The sequence below is a fragment of the Podarcis vaucheri genome (genome assembly GCF_965113315.1).
Source record: "Podarcis vaucheri genome assembly, chromosome: 2".
In the NCBI taxonomy this organism is placed as follows: Eukaryota; Metazoa; Chordata; class Lepidosauria; order Squamata; family Lacertidae; genus Podarcis; species Podarcis vaucheri.
Genome location: NC_138760.1, coordinates 31,237,679 through 31,261,653, shown reverse-complemented (window position 1 = coordinate 31,261,653; position 23,975 = coordinate 31,237,679). Strand labels below are relative to the sequence as shown.

At 45.4% G+C, this 23,975-nt stretch overlaps 1 protein-coding gene across 8 annotated transcripts in view; it reads left to right on the top strand.

Moving 5' to 3' along the window:
- SDK2 (sidekick cell adhesion molecule 2) overlaps positions 1 to 23,975 on the top strand; it is a 342,544-nt gene that overhangs the window by 229,968 nt on the left and 88,601 nt on the right. For all 8 annotated transcript variants that reach the window (XM_082212337.1, XM_082212335.1, XM_082212331.1 and 5 more), the window contains exon 3: positions 18,390 to 18,496. In XM_082212337.1, coding sequence (XP_082068463.1) covers positions 18,390 to 18,496 — 107 coding nt within the window. The remainder of the gene's footprint in view (positions 1 to 18,389; positions 18,497 to 23,975) is intronic.

Genomic DNA, 23,975 nt, shown 5'->3' with positions numbered 1-23,975 from the left:
GCGAGTACTTAGCCCCAAATGTGAGTTACCTTGCTTCAGAAAGTGTCCCTGCTGTCAATTACTTTTCTGCTGGGAGGAGCCATGCGTGGTCCCAGCCTCTTCTGTTCATCTCCCTATCCCTCTCCGTTGGAGAGCCAGTGTGGTGTAGTGGTTAAGAGCGGTAGACTCGTAATCTGGTGAACCGGGTTCGTGTCTCCGCTCCTCCACATGCAGCTGCTGGGTAACCTTGGGCTAGTCACACTTCTTTGAAGTCTCTCAGCCCCACTCACCTCACAGAGTGTTTGTTGTGGGGGAGGAAGGGAAAGGAGAATGTTAGCCGCTTTGAGACTCCTTCGGGTAGTGATAAAGCGGGATATCAGAATGCAAACTCTTCTTCTTCTTGTGAGGAAATGGAGGAGACCATTAAGCGGTGCAGTAGGACAACTGCTTGCCATCAGATGCGACTGAAAAGTGCCTTAACTTAGGTTCAGAAGGGATTCTGCTGTCACAGCTGCTTCTCTGCTGGGAGAAACAGTGTGTGGTCGTCCCCATCTCTCCTTCCAGCCACTCCTTCCCTCACTTATTTGAAGCATTGGTTCAGAATGTATACAGGCAATCATACTTGGTTACTGTATTTATTTATCTGTCTATCATATTTATATACTGTACCGATTAAGTGGTATATGAAATAACAAATGCAGCATATATAACAACTAAACTCTGAAACCACTATATGGGCTCCTTCGGAAGGAAGGGCAGGATATAAATCAACCAAATAATAACTGTGCAATAAAATATTAAACAAAACTACACTAACACCTCCCCCCAAAAAAACCCATAGCATATTTAGAAAAAGTGTGTGGCCTCCATCACCTCCTACAGCAAATCCATCCTTCCATTTCTTCAGCTGCCTTCTCATGGTGTCATCTTTTATACAGTGGTACCTCGGTTTACGAACTTAATCCATTCTTAAACCAAAACCGTTGTTAAACTGAGGTGCGCTTTCCCTAATGAGGCCTCCCGCCGCTGGTGCCCTTCCACTGTTCGGATTCTGTTCTTAGACCAAGGTAAAGTTCAGAAACTGGGACACTGCTTCCAGTTTTGCAGAGTTCATAAACCGAATCATTCATAAACAGGACTGTTCTTAAACTGAGATACCAGAGTTGGAAGTGACCACAAAGGCCATCTAGTTCAACTCCCTGCAATGCAGGAATTCTTCTGCCCAAGACTGAGATTTCTGGGGTGGCAACAATTAGCCCTAACAAACCAGTCACCACTGCATGTACCTGTAAAGGAATCTGGTCAGCCTGAACGCTGACTATGGGTATATAGAAGCTTATCTTGCACTCTGAGGTAAACATACAAATTGCATTCGATTTGCAACCCATCTGATTTTTTTGAGCTTTGCAAATTCATTCTAAGCCAGGCAAAACCATGAATTTCTGCAAAAACGTAAGCAAAGGCCTGTTTGTTCAGTAACGGCACCTCAGTCACAAGGATGCTGCTTACATAAACATATGAGTAAGTTCACCTGTTTTTTGTGATGCCTGCTAGGGTGTCACAGAGCTTGCACAGGCTACAGAGAGTGGAGTGTTTTGCAGATGAAAGGTACTAGAATTCCACATTAAGCGCACTTACTTGCCTCTTTATGTGGAAAGGTCTTTACCTTCAAGCTGTACGTATCACAGATATTAGTCATCGGCACACAGAAGGGGAGATGACTCAGTCTGGAGAACAAAGGTGATGCACATAAGTTCTGATCAACCAGTTGCATGGCTTACATCAGCACAGTAGTGATTTGCAGCGCAGAGTAGGGGTGCTCAGCTGTCCTCCTGTCACCCACATTTCTGCTGCTTACCAGGAGGTAGAGAGGGAGGTGGTAGCAAGGTTAAGTGTGGCGTGAACACACCAGCAGAACCAATCCACTGCTTCCACCAGGGGGGTTTGCACCTCAACTCACAACACCACCATCTTGTGCCTCTTGCTCTACCTCTCAGGAAGTAGCCGCAACATAGGCCATGGCAGTGGGTTGCCAGTGCCCAGGGCTGGACAGTACGCATTCAGTTGCCCAATGGCGTCTGCATCACCCAGCCACAGAGATAAGAAAAGAAGAGCCATTCCGTTGTCTGGAGAGATCACTTCCTGGTTGGCATGGAGAATCTGTTTTCAGAGGAGCCCAGCGACGGAAGCGCACGGCTGAATTGAGGCAGCACCGGGTATTGAAATTTTGCACCCCTAATCATTTTGCGCTTGGGGCAAGCGTCCCTGTGGCCCCCCACCCCTCATACTACGTAACTGAGCAATGGGAAAGCAGGTGAACCCACCACTGACTGTTTACTAGATCAGTTAGTAATTCTGACTCCCAATTGTTTAACAACGTCAGCAACAAAATGACAACCTTAAAAAAAATGCATACTGCCAAAAAGAAGGAAGTTTTTTTGGGGGGCGGGGTAGAGATGAGGGGTTTCTGTGTGACAGGACTGTGAACTCAGTTCAGTTCAAATTCTGCACAAATTCCTGAGATCTTTTCTTCTACATGTATAGCATTTGCGCTTGGCTCTGGTTGGTGGATCTCAGGGTAAGAATAATAGTAATAGTAGTAATTTGATGGTAAATCCTACATGCATCAATTCTTCCCACCCTTAGTTTAACAGACCCAAGCTCTACAATCGCTACATCAGCACCCCAACCTTGAAGTGCATTCCATGCATGCAGTCTTGTGCTTGCATGATCAGGGCAGAAGAATTTCTGCATCAGCAACCCAAAGAAGTAACATCTTGGAGAGCTGTGACCTAAGCCAAATTCACACACCGTATCTCAGCACTCAAGGGCTGGCGGAGGCAGGCTCTATCAGCCTGCCTGGAATGGTTTCTGTGCCCCAGTGATCATTGCTTTCTGGCTTACGGCGGAAGAAGTTTCTGAATGGCTGATCAATCCCATATGGACAATGTTCACTCACAAAACAGAGCTCGATGGGGAGACGAGGGTGGGAGTCTGTGCGCAGTGGAAAGCACCATGCTTTGTTGGCTGCCGCTCAGGCATGGGGTGAACAGAAGCATAGATTTGTGGGGGATCATTTGCATGATTTGAAATAAGGATTGCTGGGTGGCACAAACATGCGGTCCACTGTTTACTTACAATTGTGAGTGCCTAGAAAGGAGGTAGCAGGTGTGGTCCTATAAAGCTGTGCTGTGCTGGCAGTACATGTGATCTGCGCTTTGCTATGAATTGTATAGATTGGGGTGGGTCTGGAACTACTAGTTGCTGTTTGGCTTATTTGCAGTAGATCTTCTGGGATTTCTAACTCCCAGAATTTGAGCAATAGTAACTTACGCACTATGATAGAATACAAGTCTCTGGGATGGCTGACCTTTGGTTAATCACTTACTTCTCTGCCTCGGTGTTCCTCACCTGTAAAACAGGGGTATTAATTGGGACTTTTTGACTCAGACTTGGAGCAGCTCTGCTGGTGATTTTGGGTTTGGTGTTTTTTTAGAGTTTTATGTTAGAAATCCTGATCTGTAATAACTCAAATGTAGATATGTACTTATCCCAATGTGTGGCTTAAGAAGTGCAGGAGGTAAGTCCCCCTTCCAACAGCATCATTTACATCAGGATCCAACCCCCATGGCCACTGTTTTGTGCCTGGCAAATAAAGTAGAACTTAAACAAGTATGTTTAAGTCTGGCCGGATAGGCTGATAATTCTTCTCCAGTTGATATTTTTAATCTGAGCAGGAGAAGAATTTTGAAGTTTGTAAACCTTGACTTTTCTTTCGAAGAAAGGCCTTTACAATCCCCCAAAGCTCATATCCGAGCCTTAGCTTGGAGAGCTTCGCTGGCATCTCTAGTAATTTTCTGAATTCTGAGAAATAACTCAGATACTGTAAAAACCCCTGGGTTGTAAAAATAGCAGGGCTGTAATCCAATGTTTGATTTCTGTTCATAGCGCACAAGTGAGATGCTTTAAGACCTTTTCAAAATGAGGAGTTGGAAGGGAAACCTCCAGTATATGACTGGGTGAGCAGAGAGTGGTTGTTCTTCGCTGTGGAGGGCAGGCCCCTGAAACTGGCAGAGAGCCATTACAAATAATCATCCCTCGGGACAAACGGCAGTTGTGACCTAGAAGCAGGGAGCTGGGAGTACGTCATATTTTACTGAACACCCAGACTTTGATTCTGACCTGGATTTACACATCTACATTGCAACCAGAGTCCCTCTGCTCTCGATGTCCTCTCTGAATCCACACTTAGTCTCACTGCCACAACCTCCGTGGGATAGCTGCGGTGGGGGAAGGTTGGGCCTAGCCCACATAGGCAGAAGTGGCCCAAGCCTTGTGCTTGACTGCTTTGACTAAGAGTTGTTTCACGCCAGCATTTCCTGCAGTACAGTGGATGCTCGGGTTGCGAACGTGATCTGTGTGGGATGCACATTCGCAACCCGCAGCTTCTGTGCATGCATGACCGCCGAAACCCGGAAGTAACCCCTTCCAGTACTTCTGGGTTTCTGCAGTCCGTAACCCGAAAAAAAGCAACCTGAAGCATCTGTAACCCGAGGTATGACTGTACTAATAAGCTGTGTTTGCATCTTGCTCTTAGGAATAGAAGGGAGATGGATGGTGGTATTCCTGTTGGAATAGAAAAGGGAGAGGTTAAGTGGGTGCCTCTGTTGTCACCCTTAGCTTGCCTAGGTATGTGGGGATGGTACCCCGTGCTTCGTCCTTGTTAGAGTCTAAAATTATGTTTCTAGGTCGGTGTGCATTTCAGGATTTGTGTTACTGTTTGCATCTCTGAATGGTTGGTGTGCCTGTTTGAGGGGGTGAGAGAGAGAGAAAGATTCTATCCCTGCCTTTGTCTGCGTTCGTGTTGTGGCTGATTTATTAACTAGGACAATACAAGGAGACTCTGCCCATTATTCCCAGTGTCCGCCTCAGCTCCTGACAGCTTGGTGAAATTGAAATATCTTATTTAAAGCAAGTGAGGATCATTTTGAATATCAGCAGTGACACTCAAGGACTCACAGCTGAAAGGGTGCTAAACAACAGCTGGGAGGGGGGTTTAGATGTTCCCACCACCTTTGCCACTGCTTTCCATTGGGCTGTTTTGCTCCCTTAATGCCTTTGCCTTTAGAATCCAAGCAGTCTGCCTCATCACTGCTCACATTTCCGTCAAGCCAGCTGCCAGAAATATTTTGCCCCGGTCCTTCAAGCAGGTGGCACAAGGAGTCTGACGTTGGTTATCTGAGACAGCACACAGTGTCAGGTATATGGGGAAGTGGCACATCTCGAAACTGAGACTCTGGTAGAAGGACCGTCGCTCAAGAGCATCTGCTCTGCACGCAGAAGGCCCCAGGTTTGATCCCCAGTATCTCCAGGGAGACTGGCAGAGACACCTGCCTGAGAACCTGGAGAGTCATTGGCAGCTAGAGTAGACAATACTAGACAAGATGGACCAAGTGTCTCTCACCCAATGGTTCCTTCACTCTCTATACTTTTGTACTAGGAGGGACCTATTTGCTTGAGAGTTGCTCGCCTGCTTCCTGTCGGCCAACCCATTTGAGTTCTCAGGTGGCCCATCCTTGCAAATTCAGAGGCCTGCTTCCTTGCTTGCTTCCAGACTGCCAATGCTGGCATGTGTGCGCACTGTTAGCCAGTGGATGCTAAACGTTTGGATTCAGTTCAGAGGCAGATGGCGGGAACCTTGTGAGCTTTTGGCATTTTGTATTCAGGGGAAACACAGAGCTAACAGTTGAGGACGTAGTGAGGTTTGAGGTTGGTATGGTACTCACAGGTAGGTCTTGAGTGCAGCCTGCATATTTATTTAGATAATCAACCCGCCATTTCTCACAGGTCCCAAGAACTCAAAGCAGCCACTGGAATCTCTCTCTCACACACACACATACACACACACACGTAGCTGTTAAATCTAAAATGGTTACCCCCACAGAGCTACGTTTTCCAGAATTCCCTGGGAATAAGAATCAAATGTTAAATCACTGAGCATTGTAGATCTGAAGAATACATAAGGTTCCAGGGAATTCTGGAAAATATAGCTTTGTGGGGGTAACTATTTTAGATTTAATAGCTGTGTGTGTGTGTGTGTGTGTGTGTGTGTGTGTGTGTGTGTGTGTTTCCAGTGGCAGCTTTGAGTTCTTGGGACCTGTGAGAAATGGTGGGTTGATTATCTAAATAAATATCTAGGCTGCACTCAAGACCTACCTGTGAGTACCATGAGTACCCTAACAGCATCCGTAACCAACTGCAGTCCCCAGGTTTCTCTGGGAGACAGTTCAAAGTGGTATGATGATGCTTTCAATGTATAGTGCATGTGGGGCCGTAGTTGAAGGGCTGTGAAAGAGCCTCTGAGAATGCCTCTCGTTATACTCTTATAATGTACACTTGTCATATGACTGGTCTTGTGCATGTAGAGGACCATCTTGGTTGATCTTCGAGAGCAGAAGTCTGTAAGATGCACCAAGGCTTTGTTTGAAGGGAACAAGCCATAGGCCGTCTTAGTGTGGTGTGAGTAGGTCATCACAGCTTGAAATTTGAGAGTCACCAATATAAAGCAAATCCTATCAATTTTAGTAGCTGAGCCCTCACCCGCAGCTTCATAGGCAGTATTTAGTGTTGAGCCAATATTCACTGCACCCCACATTTTGCTGTCCCTTTCTCTATGGCAATCTGGTGTGTGTTTGGTGATTGAAGAATAATTTGGGGATGAGGGAGCCCCAACCCATTGCTGCCGCTGTCGTTATTGGTCATCATCAGCTGGCGGCCACCATTCTGCCACCAACCTACACCCCCCGGAGCAGTTATATGATGAGATGGTGCTGCTCTGATGAAGGAAATGACAATCTCTGCTTGTGGCTGACACATTTTACATCAGAGCAACCACTATATCATAATGTAATGCCAATCCAGGCAGCTTTTGAACCCCCCCCCCCGGAAAAAAAGAAGGCTGGTAGTCACTGGGGGGAGCTCTGACGGTAGCAAGGCCCCCCTCCTAATTTTAATCCATCCTATGAATTTCCTGAGGCTTGCCCCTGCTCCTTCTCCAACCATCGCCAAAAATCTGAGGAAGAACTTTTTTCTGACTGCTGTATCCGACCTTGCATTTCCATATTTTAAAATGCATCCTGCAAGGAAGTGGAGGGTGTCGATTTTGCCATCTGTTAAAAGTACAGGATTTTGCTTTAATGACTAAGCTAACACACTTTATTTGATTCAGTGAAAGAAAGAAAAAAGGACACGATACTTTGTAAAATGGATTAATTTTATTCAGTACAGCAAAAGGGGGGGATTTATTGTCAAATAAAGGTTATGAATTCACTTAGTTAATAGTAACTTAGATTTAAAAAAACAAAAACAACCAAGCTGATAGTTACATCTGGGCATTACACAGAAAGACAGAATGCTATTAGTTATAAATGTGACACCCATTTGCGTGCTTCTATAGAATTATAAATATAAATGCCCTTGTAGGTTCATTCTATGTGCTGTTGCTTTGAGTTTTTGTTGAATGAGATATTATATTCTACGACTGGTTGTACTGACAAAGTCCTGTTAGTCCAGGCACTTCCTTCCTGCGCAGCACAACTTCCTCTCCCTTTCCTCTTACGTTCAGAAGGTCCCAGGAGAAACCCTAGAGAACCACTGGCTAGCAGTATAGACTATACGGTGTTGATAAGGGAGTGGGTGGCACTGTGCTCTAAACCACTGAGCCTCTTGGGCTTGCTGATCAGATGGTCAGCAGTTCAAATCTGTGCAACTAAGTGAGCTCCCGCTGCTCTGTCCCAGCTCCTGCCAACCTAGCAGTTTGAAAGCACACAAGTGTAGGTAGATAAATAGGTACCACTGCGGCGGGAAGCTTAACAGCATATCCATGCGCTCTGCCTTCCGTCACGGTGTCCTGTTGCGCCAGAAGCGGTTAAGTTATGCTGCCCACATGACCTGGAAAGTTGTCTTTGGACAAACGCTGGCTCCCTCTGCCTGAAGCGAGATGAGCACTGCACCCCTTAGTTGCCTTTGACTGGACTTAACCATCCAGGGGTCCTTTACCTTTATCTTTATCATCTTCATCTTCATCTTTATCTTTATCTTTATCTTTATCTTTATCTTTATCTTTATCTTTATCTTTATCTTTATCTTTATCTTTCCTTACCTTACCTTACCTTACCTTACCTTACCTTACCTTACTGTGTTGACAAACCAGTACAGTGTAGCTGAAGCAATAGTTTGACTCTTTCTCTTGACTTAGTACTTCCTAGTGTGGTTCACTTCCTTCCTTGAGCATTTGCCCACTTTCCTGCATACAAACAAGACTCTGGGACTAGCAAGACATGCCTTAGTTCCTGCTTCTTGCAGTGCGACAACATAGTCCCTTGTCCCCTGGACTGTTGTTCCAGAGACAGCCCTGGCTTACATCATGCCTGTGTGGCAGTAGCAAACAGCAGGGTGGGGCAGCAGGTTTCACCTGATCTCCAGTCACCAGCATGTCAAGGGTGCTCTGCAGCCGAAGCAATGCACACAGTGGATAGTTAACTCTTCATTGTCAGAGCTGACACTTACAGTAGTTTCCACAACTCCGAATACCCACACACACGAGCCTAGCATATAGGCAGCTATTCCCAGGTCTGCGCTGTATGGAGCAGTTGCAGCGACAGGGGGCCACACACCCTCCTCCATCCTATGTATCTTCCCCCAACGGGCTGCACACATGCAGTCAGAGACTATGCCTACCTGGAAGCTGCCTCTGCTCTTCTCACTTCAGTTCTCTGCTGGTTCTGGGAGACAGTGGTGCAGGAGAGGGTGGGGAACCACCCAGCCCTTCGCTTGCCTGACCTGCCTCTTCTTCCTCTTCTTCACACCCATCTTTTGCTCTATTCTGCAGCTCTGAAGCTTCCCCTGTTTCTGGCACTTGCCTTCTGGCTGTTACAGGTCCCCACAAACCACGAGAGTCAGATACCAGCCCCATCTTCCCCTGATACACCCTTATCAGCGTCCTGCCAGTCCCTGACACTGTGCCACTTCTGAATACCGGGACAGAAAAGGGGATGGGGGAGGTTGCTATGGTGCAAAAGCACCAGCGGAGCCTATCCGGTGCCTCCTGCCAGTGCCTCTGAACCACACTCACCTGCCGCTGCCTTTCCCCCTCTCCCAGTATGCAGCAACAACACAGGTGACTTCAGATCAAGTGTTTTAATGACTGAGCTAACACTCTTTCTTAGATTCAAGGAAGGAAAACAAAGGCACAGTACTTGACGATAAGATAGATGAATGTCATTGAATACAGCAAAGAAAAAGGGGAGAGAGGAACCAGCCACTATCTGCAAGTGCTGTGTGGTCTTCTTTGTCTAGATTGCCTGCTGGCTTGGATTCAGGAGTGTTTAATGTGTCTTTCTGAATGGCTGAGTTCCAGCAGTTGTACCCAGCATGTAAAAATGTTTTCTCTATATATATCTTGTGAAAACGACAGCTTCAATTGCTTAACCTAAAAAGGTAGACTAGGTGATTGAAGCAGTTAAGAGCAGGGCAGGCGTCAGCACTCAGCATTTGTAGGCCCCAGAACGCTGGCAAAGCCCACCATTTAAATTTCCTACAATGCCCCCGATGATGTGCCACACTTGGGTATTGTGGGTTAAAATGGCAGCCCTGGAAAAGGATGAAGGTGATGTTGGAGGGGACCCACCAATGGAGGAAGGATTGCACCAGAGGGACTTTTCCCAGTGCTCTCTCAGATCTAGAGCCCTCCTGTGTAAGATGTCCTTGTAGACTCATTGGGCACAGGAGGGGACCATGTTTAGGGAAGTTTTTAATGTTTAATGCTGTATTATGTTTTTAATATTCGATTGGGAGCTGCCCAGAGTGGCTGGGGAAACCCAGCCAGATGGGCAGGGTATAAATATATTATTATTATTATTATTATTATTATTATTATTATTATTATTATTATTCCCAGCTCATGTAGTTAAAGCCTACAACAGGACTAAAGCATAGGAACCACTGCAGGGCAGGCAGCAGGGAGCACACATGGGGGCACTATATAATAGTGATTTTCTCTCTTATGGAGGCTACTTTGGATGAAGACAGACAGAACATTTTTAAGAATGGCAGAGGAAGTCTGAGAGTGCCTCCATTGATGTGTAGACAAATGTACTTTCTCTCCCAAAGAGAGCGGGGGGGGCGGAACTATTGCAGGCTTTCAGATTGGTTCACATCGGATGGGATGCCAATTGGCTAACACCTGTGACATCATTTGTGCATTCTGAGTCATCTTAAAACGTTTAAAAAGTAGTAATAAATACTCCAGGGTTTGAGGAGTGTATGCTTTTAGAACATTTCATTTTTTTAAAAATAAAAAGGGTATTAATGTCTATATGTCATTAAGTAAAGTAAAATGTTTAAAAAGGCAGGCAATTCACCTGATGTGCAAGAAGAGGAGAAAGACTGAGGGCTGGTATACATTTTCGTAATGCTGTCTGTACAGCCAGTGAGCAAAGGGTCAATTCTGACTGCCATTGAAATCCACATTTGTCTTTATCCAATGATGCCATGGAGACATGTTCATTTTATTTATCTATTTAACAACTTTTTTTTTACTTATAAAAACATTTATACCTCTTGACAGCAGTTTTGTTGCAAGGAAGACCCCAAATATTAAAATGTCACAGCAGTACCAAAGGACCCTAATGCAATATGCGCACCTCAATTCCTTCTGTCCATGCCTTTTATGGTTCATTTCAATCCTTCCTTTTCTTCCACTTTATTTGTGCTTGAGCCAAGAGATATGAGAGACAAGAGGGAGCAGTAGCAACCAAGCTTGCAGGCTGTATTTTTAATTATTTCTCTTTGCCTTTTTTTCATAGCCTAAGGAGTTCCCTAGAACAACATTTGGAGAGAAAAAACCCACTTTTCATAGAGGTCGGATTTCCCCTCATTAAAAGCCATCAAGCTCAGTCCCGTTTCTAAGCCTCACTAACACCTTTTGGGGAATCTGCCTGTTGACATAGTGCCCAAAGGTGACCCAAAGTGATGGTCCCTGCCAATTTGTATCCCAGCTCATTTCTGCTAATCACAGATGAATTCCACAATGTCCCCCGTTGGTGTAAAAGGAAGGATTGCTGATAGTATATGGCATGCCTTCCTCAAGCTCATCCAGTGCCCTTTCACTCCTCCAATAAGGCACCAACATCAAGGCCTTGAAAAAAGAGGTTGGGTAATGCAAACTCCCTAAGAAAACTCCTATGGACATCAACCTCATTTAACCTGATTGGTGGTTTCCAAGTAGGGCATCCTATGCTGCCACCTACGGGCTCAATTTAGATATTCACCTTTGCAGTAGTATAGCCGAACTCTTGAGTCCCAGTACAGGGTTGAATAGACCAGTGTGTTGAACTGGAGCAAACGCAATTCCCATTTCACCTGTCAGGCCCTTAGTGCAGGAGAGGGTAAATATGAGGCGTTTGTGATGACCACAAGCACTGCTGTCTTCATGGCCTAATGAGTCTGTCCGCATTATACGCAGGATGCTGAAAGTTGCACATGGTACTTGCCCTTGGATAAAATGCAGGTTGGCATTCCAGCCAGTTGGCAAAGGACTTCATAGCTATAAGAAGCAAAGAGGCAGAGAGAGAGAGGACAGGAGCTGGCAAACAGCCCTGTCAAGCCCAGATAGCCCTCATGTCCTTGTTTACCCTGCCAACATCCCAGAGCTTTGGCATGGAGTTTTGTCCAAACATCACATGGAGTCTTTGGACAGCTGTGCTGGAATTTGTAGCCTTCCCTTGCACAGAACGTGGGTTTGGAGCACCACCGCTAGGAATTAACAACTCCCTCCAATAGGCTGGCAGAATTAAGAAGTTTGGAGCTAGCCTGTCAAAAGGAGAGAAAGGTGGATTTAAGAATGAGTTGAGGATTATGGTCAGAGCTCTTGTGTGATAAGCTAAGTCAAGTCCTGAAACAGGAGAGATAGAGGCAGTTACTGCTGAAAGGTTGGTGAGCCATTGGAGAGGGGATTAAGACTGACGGAGCAATCCACTGCGTGCTTACTTAGAAGTAAGCCCTGCTGTATCAAATGGATTTTACTCCCGTGGAAGTGGGGAGGGGGATTGCTGCCTAAGAACTGCTATCCAGGCCAACTGAGGCCAAAAGACTCATCAGCGGATTAAACCAGGCCTGTCTTTGCACCCCCAATGGCAACCTTTGCAAATCTTCCCCCTCAGCACAGAATTTTGCGGTGTTGAACACTTTTGATGTAGGTGTGGGGTTTTTTTCCAGGACCACATTAATATAGGAATGAAAGAGGATGTGAAAATCGAAGGGCACATCACTATTGAAAGAAATGGAAAAACCAAGAAGAAGCCAGGCGATGCTCAAGGGTTCTCAGGAGTCTGTGTCAGCATGCAGACTGGTGATTAATTTGCCTTAGCCTGCTAGGATGAGGATCTTAACGTTCATTGGGACATTTTATTATTTACTTATTTGTCTCGCCAATTTGTACAATGATTACTTAAATTTTGTCTCTAAGGGGTGTACACGTAACACAATACAACAAAGCTAAAAATCAGTTAAAACAATTAAATCAGAATTCACTTAAATGCCTGGTGGAATAGAAAGGCGGGGGGAGAGCCTGCTCCAGAATTTCAGCAGAGAGAGGGGGGCTGTGTGCCCTTAACTGGAAGGGATTCCATAAAACTGAGTCCACAGTATTGAACACACTGCTGCTGGTGGATGAGAGTTCTGTATCTGAGCCATGGGATATAATGAATCAGGCATTGCCTGAGTTATCCTGGACCCAAGTTGTTAAATATCTTGTAAATTAATACAGTGGTACCTCGGGTTAAGTACTTAATTCATTCCGGAGGTCCGTTCTTAACCTGAAACTGTTCTTAACCTGAAGCACCACTTTAGCTAATGGGGCCTCCTGCTGCTGCCGCACCTCCAGAGCACGATTTCTGTTCTCATCCTGAAGCAAAGTTCTTAACCCGAGGTGCTATTTCTGGGTTAGTGGAGTCTGTAACCTGAAGCGTATGTAACCCGAGGTACCACTGTACAAGAAACTTGAACCTGGCCTGGTAGCATATGGGCAGCCAATGGAAGCTTTTGAACACCAGAGTGGTAGCAATAATCTGATCCCTATCAACAGTCTAGCCGGCATGTTTTACACCAAGGGTAGCCCCACAAAGAGCTTGTTGCTATAATCGAGGCTTGGCTCAGTGCAGCAGAACAACTATGAAGAAGCAAGCGGGGCTGCAATCTCCTCTCCAACAGCCCTGTTCTTTGACATACCAATCAGGACAGTGGATGAAGAATTGTGAAGGACTCTTGTGTTTATGCATATGGTGGGCCCAGGGCTGCTAGAATGCGGAACCTGCATGGAAGATAAGTTGCTTCTTCTGTAAAGGAATCTCCATATATCCCTGGACTGGGCATATCACAGAAAGGGTGATAGCAGCCAGAGACTTTAAATGAACCATTGTCCTCTAATTCTAATGGACTCAGAGGCTTTCTCTGACATTTCAAGTATTCTGGAAAAGCACAGCGGCTGCCTATTCCTCCCATGCCCTATTGGCCTTAGCGCTTATGTCACCTTGTTGTCTTGAAACATCCTCTGTACTTCAAAGCCTTCCGCCTTGTAACTACTACATGGGCAGCCACTGCGCCAACATCAGGAGGGCAGGCACTCAGCTCTCCTGCTCTGTCCAATGGGGGTCTCTTGCCCTCTTTATCCACAGGTAGAGATGAATTTTTCTGCACGCCACAGGCAAACAGCAGTGTGTCTGCACTGGGGGAGAAGTGTCTCCAGACTTCAAGGCAACCATTAGATGATCACCTCTCATTATTAAAGTTTAATTTAAACTGCGTATCGAAAAGAAAAATACAAACAAACTCGTATCAAAGGAGCCTCCGGCACTTTTACTACTTGATTAAATTTTAGGTTGTGGGGGCTGGAAGCAGTCTGAATTCCTTCACTTATTTCCTTTGAGTTTCCATCCTCTGGTTTCTTTCATTGCTGCAGAGAAACTACATAAATGAATGCCTGAGATTAATTCACTCTTTCCAGGTTTTCTGCAGCCTAAAGGGAAAGCTTTTCCTGCTAGCCCTATAACATGTTCCTCTTTGGTTTTTCCATGATCCTTTCCTACTTCATTTCCCAGGCTTTCACACGCCCATGTCCTCAAACTCGTTTCACCATAGCATCCCCATCCAGCTGCCATACCACATATTTCAGCAACTCCCCCTAGTTTTCACAGTCTCTTGAAGTTACCACCAGTGATAAGGATGCTTCAAACCTGTTTGAACATAGATCCATTTTCCCCCCATGACATGCAATTACAACTGCATTGATGAGACATAGCAAAGTTCCATGCATATTTTATGGGGTGGGGTGGAGCAATGCTATACTGCACAGTGCTGACGAAATAATCTGTGTACATAAAAAAATAAGAAGAGCTTGTTGGATGAAACCAATGTCTCATCTGGTCCAGCATTCTGTTCTCATGGCGGCCAAACAGATACCTGTGGTTTCCAGCAACTGGGATTCAGAAGGATTACTGTTTCCAACTGCGGAGGCAGAACATTGCCATCATGGCTAGAAACCATTGGTAGTCTTTATCCTCCGTGAATTGGTCTAATCCTCTTTAAAGCCACCCAATTTGCTGGCCACCGCTGCCTCCTATGGGAAGAAGTGTCATAGTTTACGTGCCCATAGTTTATCTGTCCCAAATCTTCCAACATTCAGCTTCATAGCTTCATCAGATGACTGGGAGTGGCCACCGAGACCATATAACACCGGTCCTGAAAGACCTACATTGGCTCCCATTACATTTCCAAGCACAATTCAAAGTGCTGTTACTGACCTTCGAAGCCCTAAACGGCCTCAGCCCAGTACAGTGGTACCTCTGGTTGCGAACGGGATCCGTTCCGGAGGCCCATTCGCAACATGAAAAGAGTGCAACCCGCAGCGGCGCGTCTGCACACGCGCAGGTTGCGATTCGCCGCTTCTGCGCATGTGCTTGATGTCATTTTGCGCTTCTGTGCTTGCTCGAGTGGCAAAACCCGGAAGTAACCCTTTCCGGTACTTTCGGGTTGCCGCGGGATGTAACCTGAAAGAACGTAACATGAAGCAAATGTAACATGAGGTATGACTGTATACCCAAAGGAGTGTCTCCACCCACATCGTTCAACCCAGACACTGAGGTCCAGCTCTGAGGGCCTTCTGGCAGTTCCCTCACTGTGAGAAGCAAAGTTACAGGGAACCAGGCAGAGGGCCTTCTTGGTAGTGGTGCCCGCCCTGTGGAACGCCTTCCCATCAGATGTCAAGGAAATAAACAACTATCTGACTTTTACAATACATCTGAAAGAGACCCTGTTTAGGGAAGTTTTTAATGTTTGATGTTTTATCATGTTTTTAATATTCTGTTGGGAGCCGCCCAGAGTGGCTGGAGAAACCCAGCCTATTATTATTATCATCATCATCATCATCAGATGTCCATGAGTTCTCGTGTTGTGGCAGAGGGAGAAAAACTTTTCTCTGGCCACCTTTCCCATGCCATGCATGAAGTTATATACTTCTGTCATGTCACCTCTTAGTGACCTTTTCTCTAAATGAAAAAAAAGTCCCAAATGCTGCTACCTTTCCTCGCTTGATCATTTTGGTTTTGCCCTTCTCTGAACTTCTTCCAGCTCTAAAATATCCACATTGGGGATTGCTGGAAATGGAGAGAGAATGGGCAGAAAAGATGATAACAGAGGCTTTCATTTTCACAAGTTATGGGGTAGCCCACATTCCCTTTTTCATTAAAAATAAAATAAAATTCTAAGCAGGACCAGGGGATACGAATACCTCTGAACCTGAAATAGTGGAAGCTCAAGAACTCTGGCCTTTTCTCTGATTTGCTTCACTTTCACGTTTTGTGATGTTCATTTGAAGCCCAGAGTCTGAAAGAAGAAGCCAGGAGTTCAGACGCCCAGCAACTTTCAGAAAAATCACATGTTGGATACTACTTACTGTTCTTTTTTATAGGTCAGCTTTGTCTTTTATATAATTTCTCAATTTTGGATTGAGATTTTGGATCTGTTATACTGAGAAATACATAATCTTGCACCAATCAACAAGCAAGTTTAATCAAGCAAACTTATCCAAACCTGTAGAAAGTTACATGTGTTTTGTCTCTTTTTAGCTACTGTTGGTTTTAAGCATCATTTGAATGCTCTTAAATACCTGTTTTAATTGTTTCTTATTGAGAATTTTAATGTTCTGTTTTATATTTTTGTCAACGGCTTAGAGGGTTGTTGCTGTTTTTACAATCGGTTTAGAAAGGTTAAGGGAAAAATAGAAGCAAATGCTGCCTGTGACACTGGCATTTTTAATAGTGTTCATATCCACCAAACATCCCTTCTTATCACATATGAGCCAGTGGGGCAGATATGGTGGTGGCTCCTGGCTACAGCCTCAGAGATGCTGGATATCATTTTAAAGTTCGAAGCTCTCTAATTTGGCTAAAGTACATGCAAGGCTCATAGTACACCCTTGTGCAAATTAATTGAAACAAACAATGTAGTTTATTGTACAAAACTCAGATATACATATACAAAACTCACATATACATACCATTAGTAACGGATATGACCTCTGCTATTTTTAAGCAACATTTGAACACGGTTTGGCATGGAGTCTACTAGTTTTGAACAGTCACTGTTGATTTTCGGATCCCTTGAGTGATCTTCTCCATAGTCGTACAGTCTACAGCACAAAGGCAACTTTTGCATATAGCCCACAAATTCTCAATGGGATTTACGTCCGGGGAATTCCCTGGCCAATCAAGTACCTGTATTTGCTGCTCTGTCATGAATTTCTTCACCACTTTCAATGTATGGCAGGGGGCTAGGTCCTGCTGCAATATCCCAGTACCGTCAAGATACCTCTTTTCCACCTGTGGAATAACTCTCTTTTGTAGAACATCAATATATTGTGGCGAGCGCATCATTCCTTCTATTGGGTGCAGGCATCCAACACCATAAAGATCAGCTGACTTTTCGTGTTTGTTTTGAGTACAGGATTACGAGTAAGATAGAAAACATGCTTTATTTTGTTTCATTTGCACAAGGATGTACCATAAGGGCACAGGATGTACCAGCACTGACATGCTTGATCTTTGCAGAGCAAGAGAGTATGACCACACAATCAAGTGGCCAAGGTGGTTATATGGCTTCTCAGATTCAGAAATGCAGCAGCATGCAAATTCCATGCTCATATTTTGCCATGAAACTACTTCTCCAAGATGCACCAGTGCATGTATGTTTAAAAAGCAGTATGGCAATACCATTCAGAGTTCAAGGCAGCAACCAAAGGAGTGCCATCTTCCCAACAGGAAATTTTGCAGTTCCCATACTTGGTCCTGATACCAAAACTGAATTTATGGCTCTCTAGCTCTGCAACACAGGTGGCACTGTGGTCTAAACCACTGAGCCTAGGGCTTGCCGATCGGAAGGTCGGCGGTTCGAATCCCTGTGATGGGGTGAGCTCCCATTGTTTGGTCCCAGCTCCTGCCAACCTAGCAGTTCGAAAGCACATCAAAGTGCAAGTAGATAAATAGGTACCACTCCAGCGGGAAGGTAAACAGCGTTTCCATGCACTGCTCTGGTTCACCAGAAGCGGCTTAGTCATGCTGGCCACATGACCCGGAAGCTGTATGCCGGCTCCCTCGGCCAGTAAAGCGAGATGAGCGCCGCAACCCCAGAGTCGTCCGCGACTGGACCTAATGGTCAGGGGTCCCTTTACCTTTACCTTTAGCTCTGCTTAGCCTGCTTAGTTTAGTCAGGCAGCCATCCTTGGGAGCAATGATTCTCAGCTTCCTTCCCTCCCCACCCAAATATGAGCACTGCACGTTCATTTAATCCAAAACAATGTGGTCAGTTTCTCTCCCATATAGGTTTAAAATATTTTTTTAAAACCACAAAATTGTAGGGCTGGACAGAAGGGACATCTTCCGGTCCAAGCAGATACCTAACCAAACTGGAGTGTGCCTGTGGGAATGAATCCCGAATAAAAAATGCTTGTTTTCCAAAAGTTCAGCATCATGTAAGACCATTTGCTTTCTTCAACCCTTCTCTCCTAGTTTTATTCCAACAACAGATTTAATAATTTTTTTGGCTTTTATTTACTTTTACTTTTTTTCATTTTTTTGTCCACGAAAATGGAGTGTAAAGGCCACCACATAATCAATCGGCAAGTAAATAATGAAAGTTTGTGTTGATATAGGCCATGTCGCCACAGTGTACACAACAGTAATTCACTTTAGCCTATCAGGAGATGTATGGGATTACAGTTGCCCTTACTATCTACCTCATTGATTGTGTATTGCATTGATCTGTTTAGTCATCTCCCCCTCCTTTCTCTTTTTTTCAAGGTACATGATCACATCCCTGGACCGTACGCATGCTGGCTTCTACCGCTGCATTGTGCGCAATCGCATGGGAGCCCTTCTGCAAAGGCAGACTGAAGTGCAGGTGGCATGTAAGTGGTGGCGCATGTCATGCTCGAAAAGTTTATATATATATATATATACACATATATATATATGCGCATACATACATACATACAGGGAAATAATCCATGAAGTGAGCTACAGAGCAAGAGGGCAAAGGATGATGGCAAGAGAGGTTGACCATTCCCACCACCTCTGGAGTGCTGGGGAGGCCCCAAGACCCCATGAGATTCCAGGGCCACCTGGAGGAACAAGAGCAACAACCTGGGGAATAATTTCCTTGAGTAGGAGCTGTTCGCCTGCTCTGCCAGGATGCCCCAGGGCATGCCCGTGCTACCTACCCCAAATGAAGGGACTTGCCCATTGGATGATAGGGCAAGTGACTGGAGGACCAATAAACTTTTTGAGATTGTGTCATTCCTGAACAAGGATAGGTCTACACTCTAAACCAATAGCAGTTTAATACCAGTTTTACTGTCATGGCTTTGCCCCAAAGAAACCTAGTGATGGTAGGTTGGCAAGGTTGACAGTCATGTCATATTCCTTCATTCAAATATTTTCACAATAACCTTCAAATCGAACACATTGCTTCATAAGTTGACTCAGACCTTTTCTATTGCATTATATCTTTAGCTATTACAAAAAGTTTCTCTATTACAAGTATTTTGTCATTTTTCTTTCGCTGCTTTTATCTCAAATCCTGCCCTGAATTTCGTTTGACTGTAGTATTGTTTTTTAATAGTCCACAAAAGGCCTCCATTCTTCTATGAAAAGTTTGTCATTTCGATATCTTAATTTTGCTGCCAGCTTTGCCATTTCTGCATAGTCCCCATTACTTTCAAAAGCTATTCCTCCCTCGTTGGAACCTTCTCTTCTTTTCATTTCTGTGTATATAATTTTCTAGCTGCTGCTGTTGACACTTACATTAATAATTTGGTCATCATCTTTGGAACATCCGTCCCTATTATACCTATAAGAAAAGCTTCTGGTCTTTTGGGAATAGCCCATTTAAACATTTTCTTCATTTCATTATATATCATTTCCCAAAAACCTAAAAGACAGTCTGAAAGAATTCATGGGAAGAATGCTAGTTCATTTCTAATGCTGATGTTCCCTTCGACTCCCCTTCGCGCTCTCAGCACCTCCTGAGCACTTTTCTAAACTTGTCTGAATTACCCCTTTCCCAGTCACAATCGGGAAATGCTCTTTTCAGAGGTTTGTTAGTTGTGGCCTTATTATTACGCGTGATTCCTCTTTCACACGCACAGAGAGAGAAACGTTTCAGTTGCAGCATATCTTTATGACAAGTAGTCAAGGTCATCAGGCAGCAAGATCTGGGCTGCTCTTGGTGAGCAAAACGTTAGGTGAGAAATTATTGGGTGCTAAAGGGCTCTTCAGTTGAGCAGTGCAAAGTGGATTTGGAATCAACAGCTGGAAGGTGGAGGTGGAGGAATGCAAATTAAAAGAAAGGCACAGTCTCTTTACAGGGTGAGTGATAAACCGCAGGGACAGAACATCATCAAACCAGGGCCTCTTTCACCTTCTTCTGATCAAGATTAGAGGACTTTGTAAAGGACACCACTCAGACGGCTGCAGAATTTTTGATACAGCAATAATGAAAGGGTATTCGGCAGCCATGTCCTGTCCATGAGAGGTCACCTTCCAATTTTATCACACTTTATTAATCCTCTGACAACAATGAAGTGACCTTTTGTAGCAGTGCCAAATGACAGAACCTCCAAAGCGATGCCCCTTTCCTCCAAGCTGACAGATCTTAAAATGTCTCTTTTTTCTTTCTTTGTTGGTCTATTTGCTTTCTTTTTTAAAAGAAGGGGGGACCTTTCCGATTCCCCCCCCCCACTGTCATCCCTATTTGCAAATCTCCTATGGCAAGCGGAGCTGGGAACTTGTGAAAGCTTTATCTTCAGTCCCTTGTAATGGAGCTGCAGGAAGAAAACAGAGCAGGACTGAGGGGCATTGGGAGATTGGGAGGCAGGTTGCGAGGGGGTCGTGCATGCCCCCCCCCAATGCTAACAGAGCCATGAGGAGACAGGAGAGTAGAAGTGGCAAATAAGCACGGAGGAACGTTAACGGGACTGCATGTGAATCTCACCCCAAGGAAGAGGAGGAGGCTGTTTGCCTGAAGTGTTAAATCCCTAAGATGGCTTATAACAAAAGCAAGCAGTTCTTCTCGGCAGCACCCTCTGGAAGGCAGGGAAAGCAAACAACGTTTATAACAATTACAGCACCATTGCCTGACGCAGGGACAAGCCGCCCATATAAATCAGCCCTGGTCTCTCCGACGTGCGGGGAGGTGGGGTGGAAGAGGCCGGGGTGTAGATGACAAATCTTCTGCTGGCGACCGAAGATTGTGGCTCAGTTGGCTGCCTCCTGCGGCACTTAGCTAGAGAGCTTCATGCTTCAGCACAGCTGGTGGGCGGGTGGGTCTCTGGAAAGGGGTTTTGCTGTGTGGATGGATCAGACATTTTACAGTTAGGAAAGTGATGGGGAAATGCATTTGCAGTGGAGCCCTTTGATCAACTTTAACTGCACAAACTTAAATGGAATCAATGAACTACTAATGGGAAGGTGTATAAACATCCCACAAGCAAATCAGGATGAATGCAGGACAAACACGCATTTTCATATAGCCACGCTGCAAACAATTGCATGATAAAGACCGAGTATAATCCGACCTCCATATAAGCTTTGTGAAACAAAATCTGGATGAATGCTCAGCCCTCAAGTCATCTGGAGCAGCTGGAAATGGCAAGCAGGCCTTGATTCTTCTCACTGTTCTAATTTGTTTCTCTTCTGAGATTTGCTAGGTTCTTCCAGGTTAGCATCGGGCTGCACGGGCAGCAGATCCCAAACACCAAAAGGCTAGGTCTGACAACGGATTCTGCATGCCAGATCAGTGCATGCTGTGAGGACTTCAAAAGCTCGGAGAAGAAGAGAAATAACTTGCTGAGCCAAGAGCTGGAGAAGAAAGCAGGGGAAAGCGCCGTGACCACCAACCAGAGGAAAGGAGCAGCGGGAGCAGGGTGTGTGTGTTAATTCAGGCCTCAGGCAAGGTTGACAAGGTGCCTGCAAGGCTTCCTCTGCTGTCACTACACAGACTATAGAAGCACCGCCTGGGAAAGGGAGATGCCATTTAATTAATCCTAATAAAAGAGATGCTTTGGAGGAGCGTCGTCTACAAGTGTGGAGGGGTGGGTGGGTATCAGAAGCAAGAGAGCATCTCAGCTGGTGAAAGAACAACTCAGAGTCCTGGCATTGGTCTCAGCACTGGACCACAATAGCTGATCTTCATTGCACTCTTCCCAGTCTTAATTCCCTCTTCTCTTCCTTTGATGTTGCTCTTCCGTATCCTTTGCCCACAACTGCGGGAGCCACCATTTTTAAAAATTCACAACCTGGAGTCAAGCTTCAAATAATGCACAAGCACCTTCAAAGATACTTTGAGGTTCCTGGCTTTGTTGGGTTGTGTGTTGTTGTTGTTTTTTAATTAATAAAAAAGAAATACATAGGGACACCCATTAAGCGGCTCCACTATCCAGAAGCTAAAGAACTAAAACCCACCCTTTTCTAATTGTGTATTCCTTCACCGCTGCGCATTGCTGCTACAAAGTTAATGCTGCAAAGACTGTGCCAGAACCAATTTCTGTATTGTGGCAGTTACTCTCCGTTGTGCACTTAGCTATCTCCCCGCACTTAAGAGAACCAGGAATCGCTTGAAGAAAAACCGAAGACGTTCACAACTCTTGCAGCTTTCGTTTTTTTAAGGGATCTTCCTCCACGGTTACAAGATTCATGATGAAATTACAGGTGCAGGAAGCCCTGAGGCCAACATCTCCAACGATGGGGGCTTAACCTCCCTCTGACGCTCCTTGTTAGAAGCACTTTCCATCAGGAATAATCTTAAGTGGACTTGGTGCCTCATCAGCATTCTCGGGAATGAAGATCTACGAGCCGAAGCAGGGAAAGAAAATTAAAATCCAGACAGCCACTTGAACATCTTGGTGAGGGGTGGGGAGGGAAGGAGCACCTTGTTGCTTGCAGCCTAAAGGAGTGCTGTGGGGAGGAGACACCCCCGCCAAGATTTAGTACGCTGACTTTCACGACTCTCTGCCAGGAAGAAAAATAACCACTGAAAATTGGGAAAAGAAAATAATCACCATCAAAAATGGGGGAAAGGGGAGATCTGTGAACATCTCCTAACTTTGAATTTGTAAATCATATTGCATCTACAGGATGAAAACCTCCTGGTCACAGCCATGCCATATATTTAAAGCACTTTAAACATCATGGCTCTCACTCCCCGAAGAATCCTGAAAGCTGTAGTTCGTTAAGGGTTTCCTAATGACACTCAACAAAATACAGCTTCCAGGATTCTTTGGGGTGGCGGGGAGCCATGGCGGTTAGAGTGGCATAGTAGCTCTTTAAATAAGGCAAAGTAAAAGTAAAGGACCCTCGACCGGTTAAGTCCAGTCAAAGGTGACTATGGGGTTGTGGTGCTCATCTTGCTTTCAGGCGAAGGGAGCCGGTGTTTGTCCACAGACAGCTTTCCAGGTCATGTGGCCAGCATGACTAAACCGCTTCTGGCACAACAGAACACAGTGATGGAAGCCAGAGTGCACGGAAACACTGTTTACCTTCCCGCCGGAGCAGTACCTATTTCTCTACTTGCACTGGTGTGCTTTCGAACTGCTAGGTTGGCAGGAGCTGGGACAGGACAGAGCAACGGGAGCTCACTCCATTGCACAGATTCAAACTGCCGACCTGATCGGCAAACCCAAGAGGCTCAGAGATTTAGACCACATCGCCACCCACGCCCCTTTAAATGTATAGTGTGGATGAAAGTGGCTAAGAGAACTGGAAGGGGGTGTCTGCTTTCCCCCTTGGTGAGCAGAGCTCTCAGGGGCAGCTCTTCATCCCATTAAAGGTGAGCAAATATTGACATAGTAGAAGGGGAGGGTGGCGTACCTGTTGAAATGTGGAAGGTTGTGTAGCCTACAGCAGGAGAACAATGAGTGGACAGTGCTTTTAAAAAGAACAACCACACACCCCTCCGCCTGGAAGCACCCAAAGACAGAGACGGGGTGCAACAGGTACTCCTGAAAGAAGCACGAAGCAGCTGCCCCAAACTCTGAGGGGTTTCGGCCCCCTGAAGCTGTGACACATTCCAAATGTGACAGACACCGTCCACCTTTGTCAAGTAGTGATTCCTTGGCGTGTGTGAGGTGCCTGGCCAGGTGTGCAGTTTACCTCAGCATTTAACCAATAAAAGGCCTATGTTATTACCCGAGCCCTACAGATCACACCTAAGAGATCTGAACACCCCTAATTCACTTCATCATCACCTTCTCTCCCCCCCACCTCCCCCAAAGCAGCCCCCCCTCCAAAGGTTGGTGGCAAATCAGGCAGCTAATGGGAAATTAATCAGGCAGCTGTGCTAACGCTAATGGCCAAGTCATTAAAAAGAGATTCTTTACACGTTTTTAATTA